The following is a 23,124-nucleotide window of genomic DNA, read 5'->3' on the forward strand; positions in this document are numbered from 1 at the left end:
CCGAGGTAGAGAAACCCAAACCACCTGCTCGTCCTGTAAAACTTCCGACCATTCTGCTTGCTTCTCGGAAGATGAGCGATGCAATTGTACAGACAGAAGATTTCACCAACAGCAAAACCCCCTCCGGCACTTCTCCGACCGTTGATACTGTCTTTAAGGACAGATCCAGTCCTGCCCTTGGTAAAAAGACAAATTCCACCTCTGGTGGAAAGCTGGATGCCGATATGGACGGATCACTGAAGGCAGTAACTACTGACGGCCATGTTGGAGGAGCCGTCATTTTCCGTCAAGGGTCACCGAGCAAGGCTGCCCTAGTCACTCGTTTAACTTACACGCCCAGCCTGATAAGCGGCCATGCTGCTAGCCTCCCTGAGAAGTCTGCAGGAAAGAATGAAGTGTGAGCGGAAAACAGAGCGGCTGTGGAAGAACCTCAGGTTCAGAACCGTTAGCAACCACCCACGCTGCTTTCAGGTCTCCTTCTGTGTGATGTAATCCCTTCATCTACATTCAAACCCAGTTGGATGTTGAAAGACTGACATGCATCACTTTGTACTCTTTTGTATTTGTAGTTTAATCATTGCTCGTTAGAAGTGTAGTGACAAAGACTTCAGCACATCTTCACGTTCAGCTTCTACATACAAACTTATGCAAACTTCCTGAGGGTCTGATTGTGGAATGGGGACAGGAGCCAGGATCCTGTTTCATATCGAGAGAGCTTTAAATCTGTGACAAAGCATCACTGAGAAACATTTCCCTCCAATCCTTCCATCCTGTTGGTGAAATACCCGCAAACCTCTGACATTTGATGTCTTTCAAGTATTTAAGCCTGAGCTAACGAACTGATGACTTACTACACTAGCGCATAGGCAGCCAATGACTGTTTTCTCTTCATGCACATTTTAATCTCGTCATTCTGACTTTAAAGTCCCTGAATCAAAGTATTTCTCAGCCTGGGTTTTATTACATATTATTATCCGACCATGAAAACACGTGGTTTGAAAGTGTAAACAATACGTTTGGATTCCACATGCTGTGTTAGCAGACACTTTGATTCCAAGTAAGTAAGTAAGTTAAATGTATTTGTATAGCGCTTTTCACAGACCAGGGTCAACAAGTGCTTCACATTTTACAGTTAAAAACAATAACAGAGTACACATGCCAGTACAGTGCATGTCGGTAGAATGCAAAAAATAAAAGGCTACATACAAAGCCTACACTGGACACTTCCTTACTTCCTACAGTGTGTGTGGTGTTGATGTCGGTAACCTCAGCTAACTGTAGACTTACTGTTCCTGCACCACTCTCATTATTATTATAAAGGCTCCACAGATACAAGCAGAACCCAGACGTCTATTTAAACCTTATTTTATAGAATTGAAGAGACATCATAGGACAAATCTGTATTAGTCAGTGAAACCAGCTGGATTAAAGTGTTTTATCTCTGCGCTACATAACATTAAAGCTAGGCCTACCACAGTCTCATGCTTTATGGACACAAGTGGATTTGTAATCTTTGAAGGATGAGTTTACTGAGGAATATCTGTTGGAGTCTTGGAAGGAATGCAATCTGCAGTACACAACAGAACGCACAAAAAAAACTACAAAAGTACACAACATACCAAGAAAAATACACAGAAGAACAAGAAAAACATAGAATAGGACAAAAATCACACAACACAAGAATATATAAAGCAGTGGATCCCAAACTGGGGTACGTGTACCCCGAGGGGTACTTGAACACCTCTCAGGAGGTACACAGAAACATTTGTCAGTTTATTCTTTAACATTATGATTTTTTTTTACCTGCACACAGACTTTTTCCTCATCTATCAATAATAATTAGTGGCACAACCCAAAAAGGAAATTCTAAAACGAGCAAAACATCAGAAATAAATTAATATAAAGGCCTAAATTCAAGGTTAATGTTGGACGAGACACAGGATAGAGTTTTAGACACAAATAAATAATGTATAACATGAACTAAGGGGAACATGGAGCAATAACACTGATATAAAGCATCGAAACATATGCATAATGACAAAAACAAAGCTGCACAAAGTGATAAAAACACACTAAAGGAGAACAAAAAGGACACAAGTGTCCTCCAAACACAGAGTTCAGTGAAGATTAATGAAGAAATTAACAAGTGAAGAGAATGTGACGGGATTTTAAAGCCAGAAAAGCACGAAGAACTTCCCTAATGTGAGTGGTTGAACACTTTGATGATGATGATGAAAACACACACTGTTCATTGTGTCTGTAAGCGTAGAGCTGATGGATGTCACTGTAAAAACATCCGTGTTTCCCAGACGTGTTCTCAATAAAAGCCAGGGTAACCTCTGAACACCTGTGGGAAGCGTTTTCATCCCGTCTGTAACAACAAAGAGGTGATGAGGAGCCTTTTATTAATAAAGCTCACACTTTACATTTAATACAAATACTGGATGTTAAACTGAGCAGGGTTGGAGTCAATTCTAATTGTACTTGCATAATAAATAATTAACTAACCCTAACCGTATTATGACATAATTACAATTGTAATTGGAAAAAATATTTTGTAATAATTGAGTTCAGATTACTGACTTTGTGATTGTAACTGGCATGAAAATGATCTTCAGGATTAAATATAAATCTATGGATATAGTGACAGAAAAAAGCCTCCATAAATATTAATATTAATATTATTCATTGATTATGAAACCTAACAATGTAATCAATAGATGAGAAACTAATTAGAAGATAGATAATAGTAGTGTATTTTACAGCTGATTATAGACATGAATCAAACTGACCTGTTAACATTAGAGATGCTAACAGAAAGCTAACACAAGACAAAATTTACGTTTAATAAGGCATATTTATTAAAAGATCAGTAATTGTGATTAATTAATTTGAACGTTAGTAATTGAGAACGTAATTATAATTTAAATTCTGGGGAAAATAGTAATTGTAATTTTAACTGTAATTGGAAAAAGCGCTGGTGACGTAATTGTAACTGAGTACAAGACCAAACAAAAGAGTAAAGTGCCGAACATTAGAATAAAAGGTCAAACATTAGAATAATGGGCCAAACATTAGCGTAAAGGGTCCAAACATTAGAGTAAGGGTCAAACTTAGAGTAAAGGGTCAAAAAATAGAGTAAAGGGTCAAACATTAGAGTAAAGGGTCAAACATTAGAGTAAAGGGTCAAACAATAGAGTAAAGGGTCAAACAATAGAGTAAAGGGTCAAACATTAGAGTAAAGGGTCAAACATTAGAGTAAAGGGTCAAACAATAGAGTAAAGGGTCAAACAATAAGCAAAATTAGAGTAAAGGGTCAAACAATAGTAGGGTCAAACATAGAGTAAAGGGTCAAACATTAGAGTAAAGGGTCAAACATTAGAGTAAAGGGTCAAACATTAGAGTAAAGGGTCAAACATTAGAGTAAAGGGTCAAACATTAGAGTAAAGGGTCAAACAATAGAGTAAAGGGTCAAACATTAGAGTAAAGGGTCAAACATTAGAGTAAAGGGTCAAACATTAGAGTAAAGGGTCAAACAATAGAGTAAAGGGTCAAACATAGAGTAAAGGGTCAAACAATAGAGTAAAGGGTCAAACAAGAGTAAAGGGTCAAACATAGAGTAAAGGGTCAAACAATAGAGTAAAGGGTCAAACATAGAGTAAAGGGTCAAACATTAGAGTAAAGGGTCAAACATAGAGTAAAGGGTCAAACATTAGAGTAAAGGGTCAAACAATAGAGTAAAGGGTCAAACATTAGAGTAAAGGGTCAAACATTAGAGTAAAGGGTCAAACATTAGAGTAAAGGGTCAAACATTAGAGTAAAGGGTCAAACATTAGAGTAAAGGGTCAAACATTAGAGTAAAGGGTCAAACATTAGAGTAAAGGGTCAAACAATAAGTAAAGGGTCAAACATTAGAGTAAAGGGTCAAACATTAAGTAAAGGGTCAAACATTAGAGTAAAGGGTCAAACATTAGAGTAAAGGGTCAAACATAGAGTAAAGGGTCAAACATTAGAGTAAAGGGTCAAACATAGAGTAAAGGGTCAAACATTAGAGTAAAGGGTCAAACAATAAGTAAAGGGTCAAACATTAGAGTAAAGGGTCAAACATTAGAGTAAAGGGTCAAACAATAGAGTAAAGGGTCAAACATTAGAGTAAAGGGTCAAACAATAGAGTAAAGGGTCAAACATTAGAGTAAAGGGTCAAACATTAGAGTAAAGGGTCAAACAATAGAGTAAAGGGTCAAACATTAGAGTAAAGGGTCAAAACATTAGAGTAAAGGGTCAAACAATAGAGTAAAGGGTCAAACAATAGAGTTCATATTCACATTTATTTCTCAACAATTCAGACAAAAACAATAACAACTGGAATTTATCAACATTTGTTATTAACTTCTACTACAGGAAGTAAAAATATTCAAAAATAAAGAAAACAACTTAGCTGTAGATGCTTTCATCTGTGTGTGTGTGTGTGTGTGTGTGTGTGTGTGTGCGTGTGTGTGTGTGTGTGCGTGTGTGTTGGCCACTGTTCAGGTTCAGTTTTCTCAGTCTTTCAAATTAAAATCTTCCAGTGAGAGGGCTTTTATTGTGAAGGAACCACCCTCTGGAGGTCAGAGGTCAGGGGTCGCTGCTCTTTGCACAGTCAGGTTTGACCCTTGACCTTGGCCACGTCATTTTCCAACTGAACCCCAGCATCTTCAAGCACCGCCCTCTTTTTGTGTAGCTCCGCCCCCGCTTCTGTAAACGCTGCTGAAGGAGCAGGAAGTGACGCACCTGGTTGAATCGCTCGTCAGTGGCGGAGAGCCCACAGTCTGTAAATCACCACATAGCATGAGCACAAGAACAACCGTAACACCGACAACACTCACTCTCTCACCTTCCCCGCTCTCCTCCCGGACCTTGAACACCGGGTCTTCGGGTCCAGCCCGGCTCATGTCCTCCAGGATCCGCTCCACGGAGGGCGGCTCCGGGCGGCTCGGCAGCACCGGCCGCTTCTTCCCTTTGGAGCCGAGGTTCATCCCGCTTGTGTGACACCAGACTTCTGCAGAATGCACAGCTACTTTTAAATAAAGGAAAGCCAGAGCTTGTAAACGGTAACTTTTAACATAATCCTTGTAAAATACCACCGTTATCTTTCATTCGGTGCACATTAAATTGATCTATAACGTTCTGTATTCGTATAATTACAGTTTTTATTCCTCGGTGACATGTTAGGATATTTATGTTAGCATGCTAACCAGTAATCAGAATCTGTTTAAACTGACTGATTTAGCTAGTTTTATTATTATTAATAATAATAATAATAATAAGTTAAACAACAGATTGACAGAATATTTGGGGAATGAATTAAACGTACATCAGAAACACATTAAATTAACGGGTTACGTCATTAATTCCTACATTTTCAAACCGAGTTCAACATAAACTTACCGAAGTGTTTTTCTGTCAGTTTCACGAAACAATGACTTGGTTTAAACAGAAATAACGAGTTCAATGTGAATAATCCAACGCAAAAGTAAATGTTAACGTGTCATCTCACGCAATGACGTAATGCATACGTCACGCACGATTCACGTGACTGAATGATGGCGAGTTTCTGTGTTAATTTAAAAACCTTTTTTTTAAAACTTATTTAAAGAGCTTAGGAAATGTAATATATAGGTTATATAAACCACATAAAATAATAATACAATTATTCATTAGAAGAAATATAATATATTTAATAGTTTTATTACTGATGAATGTAAACTAAGGTAATAACATAATTATCAATCCATCATTATTTTAATATTAGGTTTTTGTTGCTTTTTTTAAAAAATACATATTTTCTTTGTCTAAAATAATAAATGAAAATAAATGGGTACAGTTTTACTTCTAGACATTTTATTTCATTAAAAACAAAGACATGAATCTAAGCATTAGAGACAGATGTGAGTAAACTCCACATGTGATCAGATAAAATAATAAATGATATGATAATGAACTAGAAGCTGTGAAATAATAAAGTGCAGTGTCTCAGTTTGTCCTGTAGGCGGAGCCAACGAGTATAAAGTGGATCTATTCAAGTGAACAAAAGTAGAAAATATGTTATAATGCAGACATTTACCTTTTTGACACAAAGTTTTTGGAAAATAAAAATCACATTTTTACACATGGTTTGTCCTTTAAATAAACAGTTGTTAATTACTTTCAACTTTTGAATCAAATGTTTAGTAGTTATTAAAGTGAACCTTTGATCTCTGATTTTACAGTAAGTGGATGATGAAGGCTACTTATTATTAATTATTCATGTGTTTTTGTTGGTTGATGTCCAGTGTTTCCTCTTTTATCCAGCGATGCTTCTTTTCTTTCTGTTAAGTGTCAGAAACATCATCAGATTACATGTGGTGTATCGGTTCATCTGGTGACCAGAATAATCAGTGACAGGCTGTGACGCTGTTAGCGATCATCTGTCATATAATACCGTTAAACATGGAACTTTACATCAGAGAACCTCAAAGTGCTCAATTACAATTACGTCTTCAATTATTGATGTTCAATTACAACTCAATTATGATTGGCATTTTTCAGATTACAATTAAAATTACAATATTTTTTTCCACCTGAAAGTCAATCACAATTACATTCTCAATAACTGAAATTCAATTACAATTAATCACATTTACTGAGCCTTTTAAAAAATAACCTTATTAAACATAACCTTCCTCTTGTGTTAGCTTTCTGTTAGCATCTCTAATGCTAACGAGTCAGTTTGACCCATGTCTATAATCAGCTGTAAAATACAGTAACAAATATTATCTATTGTCTAATTAGTTTCTTTGTTAGGATTCACAATCAATGACTATATTAGCATTAATATTTATGGTGTGTAACTATACCCATAGATTTATATTAGTTTTTTAATGTTAAAATGATCCTAAAGAGACACAGTAACACGAATCCACAGTTTTAAGTTTAATAAGATTTTAATGAACAGTTTTTCTGTAGAATTTCCATGAAATTTCAATATAATTTTAAAGTCAATTACAACAGCAACATTTTTTTCAATAACAATTTTAATGATAATTACGCCATTTAATTGTAATTAATGATCAATTACATGGATGACGTCACATGTCAAACTTTGATCACCTGAAGCAGGTGGTGTTGTGGTGTAACTGGTGACCATGTTATTTTGTGATTGATTTAGAAACTAGATTAATCTGATCATTATTATTCTTTAGTTCAGGTAACATTTAAACATTAAAGACTCAGCAGTTATAATGATGACCAGTTGAAGCGAAACACCTGTAACTACAACTGCTCTAAGATGTGAAGTTATGGTTGGTTTCTAACGTGTGGACTGAAGACTTACTGAAGGGGTTAACCCAGGAAAGGCTGCAACAGGAGACAGATCAGATTAGTTTAATCCTGGAGGAACGCACAGGAACACAGGGTTCAGGGTTTACAGTCTCTGGAGGGGGTCACGGTCCAGGTTCCAGGGTTTGTTCACCTTTAAAGGTTTAACGTTGAAGGTTTACTGTGTTCAAATTTGTAGGTTTTAAGGGTTAGTAGTTCGTTTTATTCAAGTGCAACATTTTTCTAACAAACACTGAGTCCATTTGATTATGTGGGACAGTGGTTCTCAATCTTTTATGTCCCGTGGACCCCCTCTTCATATCATTAGTACTCCCTCAGTAATTAGGGAGCCAAGCCCACGGTCCTAGGAACCCTAGTTTCATTTTATTTTTCTCTTGGCAAAAGTGGTGCTGCAGAATAAACCGTGCAAGGTAGGGCGGTGCCCTTTGGAGGGTGGGTCCAGGACCCCCCCAGGGGACCTTGGACACAAAAACTAACATATGTCTGCCAGCAGGTGGCGCTATAACAAAGGTCAACATGTTTTGGCCTGTAACTCCCACGCTGTTTGTTGCACATTCAAAAACTTCATATCCACAGATTCCCTGAATAGCACTGAATCACCTGGGCTAGGCCACGCCCATTTCAGCCTAAACGTTTGTTGGAGCAAAATCACGAAAACTGGAAAACCTACTTTTTCAAACTTCTCCTAGGAGTTTGGTCCAATCATCGTGAAACTTGGCTCGTAGAGTCTTCAGTTGGACCTGATCTAAAGTTCTGCCAAGAATTTCGCTCGAACAAAATATGCGCAAATTATTAACGAGTACATTTTTCTAGCTAGCCATAAAAAAACGCAAACTGTTGCATATCTCGGTCAAACTAATTGCTAACAACACCAAATCTGAGATCCTTGGTTGTCATGTGACTGTGAGGGTATGCATCAAATTTGAATAATGTAGGTCACTAGGGGGCGCTGCAGATATAGAATATTTATATCTCTTAAATGGAACGACTGATTTTTACCAAATTTGGTGGGTATGACCTTGGGTCCTTTCTGAGGTCATATCTCGAAGTTATTCACAATTGGTCAAAGTGGGCGTGGCTTATTACAACATACACAACAAACATTTATTTCAGCTGAAGTATTATGTTGAGGGCTGTGAAAAGCACACAGACCACCCATACTAAAAAGTGCATCATTAGGTGCAACTTTTTTGGGCTATAACTTTTACATTTTAAATCACATTTTCATAAATTTTATATCTACGTATTCCCTAAATAGTCACATCTTCTGACATAGGCCACTCCCACAGCATATATCTTTGTAAGTCTCTACACATCAAAATCCTACTTTTTCAAACTCCTCCTAGTGTTTAAGCTCTATTAGCTCCAAACTTTGCACATACAAAACTCCAGACTCTCCTGATCGCCACAAGCCCATCATCCTTCGTGACGCACTTCCATGGGCTCCGCAAAACCTGGGGGTCGAGTCGAACAGGAAGGCTTGGCCCCCTTTCATAACTACTTGCAGTTCTAGTTTTTTTATGTGTAAAACAGCGGTCTCTCCTAAACCCCTAAACGTGTCTCTAACATTGGTTCCCTAAGGATTAATCTATAACTTCAAAACAATGAGTGGATATAGTTAAACTACAACTTTTATGCAATTACTGCAGTAGTAAGTAAATACAATCTCCTTTGTAAAATGTAGCTAATTATTGTCTCCTATTATTAAAAGTGTGATAAAATGGCCTCTAGAGCATAAAATAATCCTGTTTCAATAAGTTACAAGAAAATCTAGTTCATGGCTTTGATCTGATGAGACTAAACTGTAGGTGTTTAGACACATGGACGTTGCTTATGTTTGGTGAAGAAACCTTAAGAACAGTTAAACATGGTGGTGGAGCATCATGCTGTGGTTCAGGGCCATCATGAGAAATGTAAATTATGTTGAAATTTTGAACGATGATATTAGAGCTGCAACTCACGATCATTTTCAGAATTGATTAATTGGTCAATAAATTAATTGATTACTCGATGAATCAGATTTTATTAAAACACTGTTTATCTATACAGCGCGTATGCAAGTCACACACAAACACATGTTGTGTACACTCACAAATCTCTGCAGGTGAATGTTGCAGCCTAAGTTCATAAATGTGCTGATAGTCTATAGCTTGAGGTCGTCCAACAAGACAATGACCCAAAACACACATCGAAGGAAACCAAAACCAAGGTCCTGGAGTGGCCTGCACAGAACCAAGACCTCAATACTATTGAATCTGTGGCTGTGCTCAAAGTGAATGTCCATGCTCGGAAACAATGTGCAATGGAAGAAGGGGATAAAATCCCCCAGGAGACCACAGTCTCTTCCGGCAGCTCTTCAGGGCGGTCTCATTGTGATTACCGTAAGTGTCAGTATATTCGTGCACAAGAAAACAACGTGCGGCTGATTTGACCAGACAAACACGAACCACGGCTGGCTTGACCACAGTCCGCGGGCACGCTGCGCACCTGTGTTTGATGTGCTGGTTTCCTCGTGCGCTGATGTTTATATTAACAGATGTCTGTTAATAAAAGCAGGTTTACCACTAAAACTAATGTACTGTAAATATGTCATTTGTATGAGGAAAAAATAGGTTATAATTGTGTTTTTCAGGCTCTGATATAAATATATTTTTGACTGACCCTGGTATGGGATTTGCCAGGTCGGGTTCAATCGGGTGCTGTGCGGTGAACGAGCGGTCAGGTGACATGTTTGGATTAAGAGAGAAAGATCAACCAATGAAGGAGAATGGAAGGAACAACTTTTACAAACATATAAAAGAGGGGTTCCTGAGCACACAGAACAGAGACGGACTGGAACAGGCTCGGGTCGGGTCTAGATTCTAAGGCCGGGTTCCAGCTTTCATGAGGTGGTTTATCGTGGTGGGTTCTGAGGGTTTGTAGGGATTAGGGGTAGAACTGGGTGCTGGCTGCTGGGCTTCAGCTGGTTCTCACTCGGTTCTCCTGGATCACTTTGGAAAGCGGGGCCTTGGTCTTTGGGCTCTCAGCTGATGAGATGGGTAAACTCTTCTGGTCCGACTGGACCTCTGGACTCACCAGAGCTTTGTTCTTCACCAGCGTGGACAAAACTGTAGAGAATGTCAGATATGGGTCAGAACCAAACACTCAGCTCATCCTGGGCCTCTCCTACCTTCTCTGGTCAGGTTCTCCGCTGCCTCCATGGCCTTCCCACTCAGGTCGCTCACCATGTTGTCCACCATGGCTTCATGACGGAGGAAAATGGGTCGTACCACTTTGTTGTAGATGATCTGGGATCCGTTCCAGGCGACGGGAGCCATGCACCACAATAGGAAGAGACACTGGTCCACAGAGAAGAGATGAGTCATCAACGGTGGTCCGACCCCTGCAGGTGAGTCTGTGTGTGTGTTCTCACCTTAAAGGCATAGTAGAATGGAAACCAGTAGAGGAAAATGTCTGAGAAGAACTCCCCTAGGCTGAAGACGCCATACACCACCCAGTACGTCAACCACTTAGTGTCGTCCTCTTTGCTCTCGCTTTCAATAGCTTTGATTCTGTCAGGAAACAAAGAGTTAACTCCTCCTATTTTAGTCTGAGAAGGAGAAACGCATCAACTCACGAATAATACGCTGGGTACACGAAGCCAATCAGGTTACAGAGGAGAGCGGCTCCGTATCCGTAGACCAGGTAGAGTCCGGTTAGAGACACGGCACCAGAGACAGGAACCGTTATCACTAATGAGTCAAAATGAGTCAGAGTGGTGAGTAAACTGAGGTGAATGTGAGCTAACAAACGCTGATGGTTCCTCTGTACACAGCAGCTGGCCTCAGATTAGCGGCTAAAGCAGGAGAACCAGGAGAACCTGTAAACTCACTAGCTGCCAGGATCTTCTTCTTGATCCCCGCCTCTGCTCCACGGCTCCTAGAAAGTCTGTCACCACGTGCTTGCTCACGCAGGAACGCGCCCCCCGCGCTCTGAGAGATGACAACACGTCCAACAGACCCAGGGCGCAAGCAGGGCCGCAGGCAGCGCGGGGGGGGGGGGGGGGGGGGGGGGGGGGGGGGGGGGGGGGGGGGGGGGGGGGGGGGGGGGGGGGGGGGGGGGGGGGGGGGGGGGGGGGGGGGGGGGGGGGGGTAAGCCCCACACGGGAAGCGGGGGACAGAGGCGGAGAGCAGAAACCACCGGCGGAGGACAGCCTGACAACACACGACGAGAGAACACAACAACACGAACGGAGAACACAAACAAACACACGACGAGAGAACACAACAACACAGACGAGAGAACACCACAACACACGGACGAGAGAAACACAACAACACACGACGAGAGAACACAACAACACACGACGAGAACACAACAACCACACGATAGAGAACAACACACAGGACGAGAGAACAACAACACACGACGAGAGAACACAACAACACACGACGAGAGAACACAACAACACAGACGAGAGAACAACAACACACGACGAGAGAACCACAACAACACACGACGAGAGAACACAAACACACGACGAGAAACACAACAACACACGACGAGACACACAACAACACACATACGACTAGAGAACTCAACACACACACGACGAGAGAACACAACAACACACGACGAGATGAACACCACAACACGACGAGAGAACACAACAACACACGACGAGAGAACAAACAAACACAGGAGAGACACACAACACTACGAGAGAAACACACACAACACACGACGAGAGAACACAACAAACCCACGACGAGAGAACACAACACACACGACGGAGACAACAACACACGACGAGAGAACACAACAACTGACGAGAGAACACAACAACACACGACGAGAACCACAACAACACCCAGACGAGAGAACAACAACACACGACGAGAGAACCCAACAACACACGAGAGAGAACAACAACACACGACGAGACACACACAACACAGAACACAACACACGACGAGAGAACACAACAACACACGACGAGAGAACAACACACACGACGAGAGAACACAACAACACACGACGAGAGACAACAACAACACACGAGGTAGACACAACACACACACGACGAGAGAACACAACAACCACACGACGAGAGAACACAACAACACACGACGAAGAGACACAACAACCACACGACGAGAGAACAAACCAACACCACGACGAGAGAACACAACAACACACGAAGAGAACACAACAAACACGACGAGAGAACACAAAACACAGACGAGAGAACACAACAACCCACGACGAGAGAACAACAACACACGACGAGAGAAACACAACAACACACGACGAGAGAACAACAACACACGACGAGAGAACACAACAACACACGCCGAGAGAACACAACAACACACGACGAGAGAACACAACAACACACGACGAGAGAACACAAAACACACGACGATAGAACAACAACACACGACGAGAGCACACAACAACACACGAGAAACACAAAACACACACGACGAGAGCACAACAACACACGACGAGAGAACACAACAACACACGACGAGAACACAACAACACACGACGAGAGAAACAACAACACACGACGAGAGAACACAACAACACGACGAGAGCACACAACCACACGACGAGAGAACACAACAACACACGACGAGAGAACAAACAACACACGACGAGAGAACACAAACCACACGGACGAGAGAACACAACAACACACGACGAGACACAACAACACACGCCGATAGAACACAAACAACACACTACGAGAGAACCACAACAACACACGACGAGAGAACTCACAACACCCACGACGAGAGACCAACAACACGACGAGAGAACACCAACACACGACGAGAGACACAACAACACGACTAGAGAACATCAACAACACACGACGAGAGAACAACCACACACGACGAGAACAACAACCACGACGAGAGAACAACAACACACGACGAGGAGAAACAACACACACGAGAGAGAACAAAACAACACACGTACGAGAGACCAACAACACCACGACGAGGAACACAACAACACACGACGAGGAGACACACAAACACACGACGAGGAACACAACACACACGACGAGAGAACACAAACACACACGACGAGAGACACACACACACAACGAAGACGACGACACACAAACACAACCACCGACGAGAGAACACAACAAACACACGACGAGAGAAACACACAACACACGACGAGAGAATAACAACACACGACGAGAGAACACAACAACACACGGACGAGAGAACACAACAACACACGACGAGAGAACACAACAACAACACACGACTAGAGAAACACAACAACACACTACGAGAGAACAACAACTACACACGACGAGAACACAACAACACACGACGAGAACACAACAACCACGACGAGAACACACAACAACACACGAGCGAACAACAACACACGACGAGAGAACAACACACACACGACGAGAGAACACAAAACACACGACGAGAACACAACAACACAACGACGAGAGAACACACAACACACGACGAGAGAACAACAACACACGACGAGAGAACAACAAACACGAGAGAGAACAACAACACCCACTAGAGAACACAAAAAACACACGAGCGAGAAACACAACAACACACGACGAGAGAACACAACAACACACGACGAGAGAACACAACAAACACACGACGAGAGAACAACAACACACGACGAGATGAACACACAAAAACCACAAGACGAGAAACAACAACCCACGACGAGAGACACAACAACACACGACGAGAGAACACAACAACACACGAGAGAACAACAACCCACGACGAGAGACACAACAACACACGACGAGAGAACAACAACACACGACGAGAGAACACAACAAACACGACGAGAGAACACAACAACACCTACGAGAGAACACAACAACAACAGGACGAGAGAACACAACACACGACGAGAGAACACAAACACACGACGAGAGAACACAACAAAACACACGGAGAGAACACACAAAACCACAGACGAGATAACAACAACACACGACGAGAGAACACAACAACACACGACGAGAGAACACAACAACACACGACGAGAGAACACAAACACACGAGAGGAACACAACAACACACGACGAGAACACAACACACGACGAGAGAACACACACACGACGATGAGAAACACACAAACACACTACGAGAGAAACACAACAAACACACGACGAGAAACACAACAACACACGACGAGAGAAACAAACCACACGACGAGAGAAAACACAACACACGACGAGAGAACACACACAACACACTAGAGAACACAACAACACACGACGATGAGAACACAACAACACACGAGAGAGAACAACAACACACGACGAGAGAACACAACAACACACGACGAGAGAACCACAACAACACACGACGAGAACACAACAACACACGACGAGAGAACACAAACACACAACGAGAGAGAACACAACAACACACGACGAGAGAAACAACACACGACACACGAACACGACGAGAGAACAACAACACACGACGAGAACACAACAACACACGACGAGAGAACACAACAACACACGACGAGCACCACAACACACGACGAGAAACCACAACAACACGACGAGAGAACACAACAACACACGACGAGAGAACAACAACACTACGACGAGAGACACAACAACACAGACGAGATAACACAAACAACACACGACGAGAGAACACAAAACACACGACGAGAGAACACAACACACACGCGAGAAACACAACAACACACGACGAGAGAAAACCACAACAAACACGACGAGAGAACACACACACAGACGAGAGAACACAACAACACACGACGAGAGAACACACAAACACACGAGAGAGAAACACAACAACACACGACGAGAGCACACAACACACCAGACGAGAGCAACACAACAACACACGACGAGAGAAAACACAACACACACGACGAGAGAACACAACAACACACGACGAGAGAACACAACAACACACGACGAGAGAACACAACAACACACGACGAGAACAACAACAACACACGACGAGAGAACACAATCACACGACGCGAGAACACAACACACACAGACGAGAGAACACAACAACACACGACGAGAGAACACAAACAACACACGACGAGACACAACAACACACTGACTAGAACACAACAACACACGAGAGAACAACAACAACACGACGAGAGAACACAACAACACACGACTAGAGAACACAACAAACACACGACGAGAAACAAACAAAACACACGACTAGATAACACAACAACACAGACTAGAGAACACAACAACCCACGACTATATAACAACAACACACACTACTATAAACAACAACACACTACGATATAACACAACAACCAACACACACACACACACGACAACCAACACACAGACGATATAACACAACAACACACGACTATAGAACACAACACACACTACTATAAACAACAACACACACTATATAACACAACAACACACTACTATAGAAACAACAACACACGATATAGAACACAACAACACACTAATACAAACCAAAAAAAACAACACACTACTATATAACACAACAACACACTACTATAAACAACAAACACTATATATACACACAACAACCACACTACTATATAACACAACACACACTACTATATAACACAACAAACACTACTATAACACAACAACAACACACTACTATATAACACAACAACACACTACTATAACACAACAACACACTACTATATAACACAACACACTACTATATAACACAACACACTACTATATAACACAACAACACACTACTATATAACACAACAACACACTACTATATAACACAACACACTACTATATAACACAACACAGCTGGAGGCTGCTGTGGGGGCGTGTCCCTGTTCGTCCTGTAGGGGGCGCTCTGAGCAGAGGAATCTGACAGGAGGAATGTCCACAGGTTAACACACGCCTCCTGCTCAGAGTTCATTACAATATACAGTGTGTTCACCATCCTACACTAGGTCTGTGATGGGACCCAGTCAGTCCAGTATATGTGGGGACCATGAGAGGTTACAGAGGCATCAAGTACACACTCTTCATCCTCTGCTACTTCTTCTGGGTGAGTTAGCACTGCTGAACCTTCTCTGGTCTAAAGGTCTGTGTGGGACCTGGTCATGGTAGAACCAGGTCTGTGTGTTTGATCTGTCAGTTATTGTCTCCCTACAGGTCGTGAGTTCCATCCTCATCGCAGTTGGAATTTATGCCAAGATCGCTAAAGAGAAAGGTTTGTTTATTGTTTATCTTTCTGTGAGAAAACATGCTGATTCCTACGGCCTCCAGGTACATTGTGACATACTGTGTTACTGTGTGTGTTACTGTGTGTGTTACTGTGTGTTACTGTGTGTTATTGTGTGTGTTATTGTGTGTTAATGTGTGTGTTACTGTGTGTTACTGTGTGTGTTACTGTGTGTTATTGTGTGTTATTGTGTGTGTTACTGTGTGTGTTATTACTGTGTGTTACTGTGTGTGTTACTGTGTGTGTTACTGTGTGTTATTGTGTGTGTTATTTGTGTGTGTTACTGTGTGTGTTACTGTGTGTGTTACTGTGTGTTACTGTGTGTGTTACTGTGTGTTTTTGTGTGTGTTACTGTGTGTGTTATTGTGTGTGTTACTGTGTGTTACTGTGTGTTACTGTGTGTGTTATTGTGTGTGTTACTGTGTGTTACTGTGTGTGTTACTGTGTTACTGTGTGTGTTACTGTGTGTGTTACTGTGTGTTACTGTGTGTTACTGTGTGTGTTACTGTGTGTGTTACTGTGTGTTACTGTGTGTGTTATTGTGTGTTACTGTGTGTGTTACTGTGTGTTAATGTGTGTGTTACTGTGTGTGTTATTGTGTGTGTTACTGTGTGTGTTACTGTGTGTTACTGTGTGTGTTACTGTGTGTTACTGTGTGTGTTATTGTGTGTGTTACTGTGTGTGTTAGTGTGTGTTACTGTGTGTGTTCCTGTGTGTGTGTGTGTGTGTGTGTGTGTGTTACTGTGTGTGTTACTGTGTGTGTGTGTTACTGTGTGTGTTACTGTGTGTGTTACTGTGTGTGTGTTACTGTGTGTGTTACTGTGTGTTATTGTGTGTGTTACTGTGTGTGTGTGTGTGTGTTACTGTGTGTGTTACTGTGTGTGTGTGTGTGTGTGTGTTACTGTGTGTGTGTGTTTTACTGTGTGTTACTGTGTGTGTTACTGTGTGTTTTACTGTGTGTGTGTGTTACTGTGTGTCTGTGCGTGTTACTGTGTGTGTTACTGTGTGTTTCTGTGTGTGTGTGTGTTACTGTGTGTTTCTGTGTGTGTGTTACTGTGTGTTTTCCTGTGTGTTACTGTGTGTGTGTGTTACTGTGTGTTACTGTGTGTCTTTGCGTGTTACTGTGTGTGTTACTGTGTGTGTTATTGTGTGTGTGTGTGTGTTACTGTGTGTGTGTGTGTTGATGTGTGTGTTATTGTGTGTGTGTGTGTGTTACTGTGTGTGTGTGTGTGTGTTACTGTGTGTGTGTGTGTGTGTTACTGTGTGTTTTACTGTGTGTGTGTGTGTGTGTGTGTGTGTGTGTGTTAGTTACTGTGTGTTTTACTGTGTGTGTGTTACTGTGTGTTTTATTGTGTGTTTGTGTGTGTGTGTGTGTGTGTGTGTGTGTGTGTGTGTGTGTGTGTGTGTGTGTTAGTTACTGTGTGTGTTACTGTGTGTGTGTGTGTGTGTGTGTGTGTGTTAGTTACATTCCTGACGATGAAGTTTTTCCAACATGTTTCAACGTTTTCTCTGACAGCTTATCTCAGTCAGTTTTGTCTGTATTTATGGGGACCATGTGCCTGACTTTGTGTGTGTGTAGATGTGGTGGACACCCTCACTGTAGATCCAGCTCTTCTGCTGATTGTGGTGGGGTCAGCAATGTTCCTCATTACATTCCTGGGATGTTTCGGAGCGCTGCGTAACGCCACCTGTGTGCTGAAGACGGTACGACGTTTAAACACACACACACTGATTTAGTCACTTAGATAGTCTGACATGCTGTGGTTCCTCCTCCAGTTCCTGTCCATCCTGGTCCTGGTTCTCCTCCTACAGGTCGCTGCTGGAGTGGTTGCATACTTGTTCACAGACACGGTGAGACCAGCACACACACTTCTACCATCATGGATCTATACATTACTATTATTATTATTATGATTATTATTCACATTCTTTTAAATTATCACAATTTATTCTAAACAATTAATTTTTGATTTTATATATAATGTGTGTGTGTGTGTGTGTGTTGAGATGATGGAGAGGACAGAGAGGCTGATGATGAAGGCTGTAGTCCGGTACAGAGAGGACCAGGACCTGGAGAATGCCATCGACTTCATCCAGAAGAAGGTGAGAGGAGGTGGGAGGAGCCCTGAGTGGTCAGAGGTCAAAGGTTGATCTGATTGCTGCTGATTGGACCAGTTCCAGTGCTGTGGAGTCCAGAACTACAGAGACTGGTCCCAGAACCTCTACTTCCAGTGTTCAGACTCTAACCCTAGCCTGGAGGCCTGTGGGGTCCCCTTCTCCTGCTGTGTCCTCCAGCAGAACCAGGTCAGAACCTACAGTAATAATAATAATAAAAATAATCATACATTTTATTTATAAAGCACTTTTCAGACAATAAAGTGCAGCTCAAAGTGCTTTACATAATTTAAAAAAAAGGAAAAACACATACAGAATGACACACAGGATCAAAATAAAGACCAATGATGACAATGGCACGTGCACGGCTACAGAGGCTCCATGAGGAAACACTGGATGAGAAAAGAGATGATTAAGGACAGTAAAAATAGTCTAAAGATAAAACAAGCTGTAAAACTGAAACGATGGCTCATTGTGAGTGTGTGTCCTGACTTTGGGAGTTACTAGAAGGTCAGCGCCAGAGGACCTCAGGACCTGAGAAGGTTCATAGGGTAAAAGTAGTTCTGAAAGGTGAGAAGGCCTAAGACCATTAAGACACTTAAAAACCTTAAAATGGATCCTAAAACACACGGGGAGCCAATGCAGAAATTTTAAAAATGGTGTAATGTGTTCCCGCCTCCTGGTCTTCATCTGTAATAGTTGTAAATTTGAAATAGTTTAATGTTTTTTGTGTGTGTGTCTGTCATTTGTGTGCTTTTGTTGTGCTTTTTCTTTTGTCATTTTTGTTTTTTGTTGTAGGTTTTATTTTTTTGTGTAAATTTGTTGAACGTGTGTGTAGTTCTTGTTGCGTGTGTTCCTGTGTGTGTGAGGTAGTGTTCCAGCCCCTGCTTAGCCATGAGCAGAGGAGATGAAAATCACTAATCTGCTACTGGTTCCTCTACAGACGGTGCTGAACACCATGTGTGGTTATGGGATGCAGCAGCAGGAGGATGCCTCTGCCTCTGAGGACGTGTTCACGGCTGGTTGTCTGCAGACCATCGTGTCCTGGACCAGGACCAATCTGCTGCTGGTGGGAGGGCTGACAGCCGGCCTGCTGCTGCTGGAGGTGACCCTCCCTTCACTGGTGCACATCACATCACAGCCCATAATAAGCAACATGTGACATCATTGTTGCCATTGACAACACAGCTGTGTGTGTGTGTGTGTCAGGTGTGTATGATAGCTCTGGCTGCTGTACAGATCTGTTGGATTAAAAGAGTGCGAGCACAGGAAGAGGAGGAGTCTGCAGGCAGACGACAGGACAGGAAGGACAGCTACTGGTACCCAGCGTTCACTGACTTCAACGACCAGTGGTCAGAGGGCTGATGATGTCATCACACGTCATACATGTGATGGGCTGAAGGTTGAAAATGGGAAAAAAGCTGAGTTATGCCCCTTTTTGTTTATATAATTATATCTCTGTGACATGTTAATTTCCAAATATTCTGATAAAAGTGTTATGTTTTTTGCCATATGTGCCTGTTTTTTGTCTCCCTCTTGTGGCTCTTTGTTTTCTTTTAGGCTTGGTCCTGGTGGGGCGTGGACTCCGAGCAGGCACACCTGGTTCCAATGACTCATCACTGCAATACGAAAGCCTCAGACTCACCTCCACTCATCGTTGGATTGTTCTAGAGATATCCTGAAGTCTGTGCCTTTTGCCAAGTTTTATTTTTGATTCTGGACTTTTATTCTTCTAGTACCCGAGCCTGCTCTGGAGCCACTCCCAGGATCAAGCCAAGAGGACACTTTTTGTTAAATAAATTCACGTCGACCCACACTTTGGGTGTTGTTTGTTTATGGGTCCAACTTAACAACCCTAACAAAAAGTGATAAATGCATTTTTTGTGTAGTTTTATTATTCTGGAATATTCCTTTTTTCTTAATCGAGTTTAATAATTATATGAATACTCTAAAGTTTTTAAGAAACAAAAAAGATGAAAGAACTCTGTTTTTGAATGAAGAACTGTTTCCTGTGCCTCAGTAACATAATACTGTGATGTCTATATTACTTCATTATTTACTAGTGATTACTTCCCTTGCTTTATTTGTTTTATGTTGTTTTACTGATTTGTAAAATATTGCAATTTGCACATAAAATTTAAATATATATATAAAAACGTCATTGATGCACGTCACTTATTGATGCATGATAATTACTCCTTATTTCTTACTATTCTAATGAGCCGCCCTGTTACCCATCGATGCTATGTGCTAAGCTAACTGCAAACATGTTTGGAGGACAACAAAAACATGAAAATTTTTCTGACCAGATGGGTGTTTGATCAAACCCAGTTCAGAATTAAGTCCAGGTTTAACCTGAGAGTCAGCCTTTGTAAAGCCTGGTTCTAACTGGGAACAGTGGTTTCATCATGAGAAAACACCTTGGTTACCATAGTAACACAGTCCATGTGTCAAACCTGCTCCTGACCAGATTTAATCTGCTGAGTCACTCTCATGAAACCACGTCATCATTATTAAAGAAGTCATTTAGTGATGATTTAAAACATTCAATAAAAACCTACGAAAAGAAAAATCTCCTTTGTGTCTCGTGATGCTCTGTCACTCTCTAATCATTAAATCTGTAAACGATTTAGTGGGTCTGATGAGAACGTTCACTTAATCTAAACATTGTCAGCTGATTGGCTGAGCTGGAGTGATTGAAGCTGAGAAATGGTAAAAGGGGGCGTGGTCACGGACGGTTTAGCTGAACCAGGTTTGAACCATAAGTCTGGTTCTACTGAGAACATTTTGATCAAATCCCTCCAGAGGTGTGTTCCATAAAGGAGGTTTAACAAACTCCGGGTCAACATACCCCATGATGGAAACTCTGGGTATCTGATTCATTACAGCTGGTATGAAGTGGATCAATCAACTCTGGTAACATACTCATAGTAAGGGTGACGGGCTCGGGGTGAGCGTCAGGACACAGGCCAACGTGCCATTTGCTGTGAACAGGTGGATATGAAGTTTTGGAAGATGTGATTTAAAGAGTGAAAGTTACAGGCCAAAATGTGTTTGCACCCATTATAAAAATTTGCGCATATTTTACCCGAACAAACTCATTTTGATAACTGGATATCACGTCCAACTGAAGACTCTACGTGCCAAGTTTCACGCTGATTGGACAAAACCCCAAGGAGGAATTAGTAAAAGTAGATATTTCAGTTTTTGTGATTTTGCGCCAAGAAAAGTTAGGTGGAAATGGGCGTGGCCTAGCCCAGGTGATTCAGTGCTATTCAAGGAATCTGTGGATATGAACGTTTTAAATTTGCAACAAACGGTGTGGGAGTTATTGGCCAAAACGCGTTGACCTTTGTTATAGCGCCACCTACTGGCGGACATATGTGAATTTTTGCGTCCAAGGTCCCCTGGGGGTTTTGGACCCAACCACCAAAGGCACCGCCCTACCTTGCACGGTTTATTCTGCAGCACCACTTTTACCCAAGGAAACATAATAAATATAATAAAAATCCTTACGATTACAATAGGGTTCCTAGCACCGCTGGTCGTAGGTTCCTTGGCCCCCGCGGGCTTGGCCCCCTAAATATAGGAGATGGGGGAAAGAAGCTGTTTTTGTGTCTGGAGGTTCTGGTCAGTTTGTGACCGGGGTGGGAGGAGTCAGCTTCAAAATCCTGGAGGGGTTCAGGTCCTGGAGGGAGGGCAGATTGCAGCCGATGACCTTCTCTGCAGAGTGGATGATACGCTGCAGTCTGGCCTTGTCCTTGGCCGTAGCTGCAGGTACCAGATGGTGATGGAGGAGCAGAGGATGGACTGGATGATGGAGCTGTAGAAGTTCACCATCATCTTTGTTGGCAGACTGAACTTCTTCAGCTGCTACAGGAAGTACATCCTCTGCTGAGCTTTTTTGATAAGGGAGCTGATTTCAGCTCCCACTTGAGGTCCTGAGTGATGATGGTCCCCAGGAAGCAGAAGTTCTCCACAGAGCTCACTGTAGAGTCTCCCAGGGTGAGGGGGGTGAGGGGGGCTGGGTTGTTCCTGAAGTCTGCTATCATCTCCACTATCTTTAAAGCATTGAGCTCCAGGTTGTTCTGGCTGCACCAGGACACCAGCCGGTCTGTCTCCACCTGTAGTCAGACTCGTCTCCATCAGAGATGAGACGATGATGGTCGTGTCGTCTGCAAACTTCAGGAGTTTGACCGACTGGTGAGAGGAGGTGCAGCTGTTGGTGTACAGGGAGAAGAGCGGAGAAAGAACACAGCCCTGAGGAGATCCAGTACTGATGGTCCTGGAGCAGAGATGGTTTTTCCCAGCTTCACGTGCTGCTTCCTGTCAGACAGGAAGTCTGTGATCCACTTGCAGGTGGAGTCGGGCACGTTCAGCTGGGAAAGCTTGTCCTGAAGGAGAG

General features: G+C 42.2%; 4 protein-coding genes across 5 annotated transcripts in view; 2 read left to right on the forward strand and 2 right to left on the reverse strand.

Annotated features, from left to right (window-relative positions):
* The window catches only part of LOC114460061 (adenomatous polyposis coli protein 2-like), a 34,587-nt gene extending 33,428 nt beyond the window's left edge, over positions 1 to 1,159 (forward strand). The window contains 1 exon segment of the mRNA XM_028442089.1: positions 1 to 1,159. Within this exon segment, the coding sequence (XP_028297890.1) occupies positions 1 to 401 (401 nt within the window). The 3' untranslated portion in view covers positions 402 to 1,159.
* Positions 1,160 to 4,639: 3,480 nt separating this feature from the next.
* On the reverse strand, positions 4,640 to 5,501 carry LOC114460060 (UPF0449 protein C19orf25 homolog). Its single transcript, XM_028442088.1, is given in 4 exon segments — positions 4,640 to 4,737; positions 4,740 to 4,782; positions 4,857 to 5,038; positions 5,428 to 5,501. Coding segments are annotated over 3 exon segments (300 nt in total). The 5' UTR covers positions 5,016 to 5,038; positions 5,428 to 5,501.
* A 3,729-nt stretch (positions 5,502 to 9,230) lies between these two features.
* LOC114460059 (receptor expression-enhancing protein 6-like) lies at positions 9,231 to 16,295 on the reverse strand. Its single transcript, XM_028442087.1, has 7 exons — positions 16,177 to 16,295; positions 11,498 to 11,549; positions 11,228 to 11,327; positions 10,973 to 11,066; positions 10,769 to 10,907; positions 10,526 to 10,694; positions 9,231 to 10,463 (listed from the first exon to the last, which is right to left on the reverse strand). Exons 1-7 carry the CDS (start codon positions 16,293 to 16,295, stop codon positions 10,315 to 10,317), a joined length of 822 nt encoding a protein of 273 aa, XP_028297888.1. The 3' UTR covers positions 9,231 to 10,314.
* Positions 16,080 to 20,249, forward strand: LOC114460063 (tetraspanin-33-like). Of its 2 annotated transcripts, none has more exons than XM_028442090.1 (8): positions 16,080 to 16,427; positions 16,535 to 16,592; positions 18,184 to 18,308; positions 18,381 to 18,455; positions 18,612 to 18,707; positions 18,780 to 18,908; positions 19,663 to 19,824; positions 19,908 to 20,249. In XM_028442090.1, exons 1-8 carry the CDS (start codon positions 16,371 to 16,373, stop codon positions 20,082 to 20,084), a joined length of 879 nt encoding a protein of 292 aa, XP_028297891.1. In that variant the 5' UTR covers positions 16,080 to 16,370; the 3' UTR covers positions 20,085 to 20,249. The 2 variants fall into 2 exon arrangements, with proteins under 2 accessions (XP_028297891.1, XP_028297892.1); XM_028442091.1 differs by having other exon boundaries at positions 19,929 to 20,249.
* The last annotated feature ends 2,875 nt before the right edge of the window (positions 20,250 to 23,124 follow it).

This window comes from Gouania willdenowi, unplaced genomic scaffold (genome assembly GCF_900634775.1).
Source record: "Gouania willdenowi unplaced genomic scaffold, fGouWil2.1 scaffold_386_arrow_ctg1, whole genome shotgun sequence".
NCBI classification, from domain to species: Eukaryota; Metazoa; Chordata; class Actinopteri; order Blenniiformes; family Gobiesocidae; genus Gouania; species Gouania willdenowi.

Coding starts and splice junctions, on each gene's coding strand:
- LOC114460063 (XM_028442090.1), top strand. CDS start 16,371: ATGAGAGGTTACAGAGGCATCAAGTACACACTCTTCATCCTCTGCTAC. Junction 18,909..19,662: donor GTGTCCTCCAGCAGAACCAG/GTCAGAACCTAC, acceptor GTTCCTCTACAG/ACGGTGCTGAACACCATGTG. Junction 19,825..19,907: donor CCGGCCTGCTGCTGCTGGAG/GTGACCCTCCCT, acceptor TTGACAACACAG/CTGTGTGTGTGTGTGTGTCA.
- LOC114460059 (XM_028442087.1), bottom strand. CDS start 16,295: ATGAACTCTGAGCAGGAGGCGTGTGTTAACCTGTGGACATTCCTCCTG. Junction 11,067..11,227: donor GAAGAAGATCCTGGCAGCTA/GTGAGTTTACAG, acceptor TTCCTGTCTCTG/GTGCCGTGTCTCTAACCGGA. Junction 10,464..10,525: donor GGAGAACCTGACCAGAGAAG/GTAGGAGAGGCC, acceptor CATTCTCTACAG/TTTTGTCCACGCTGGTGAAG.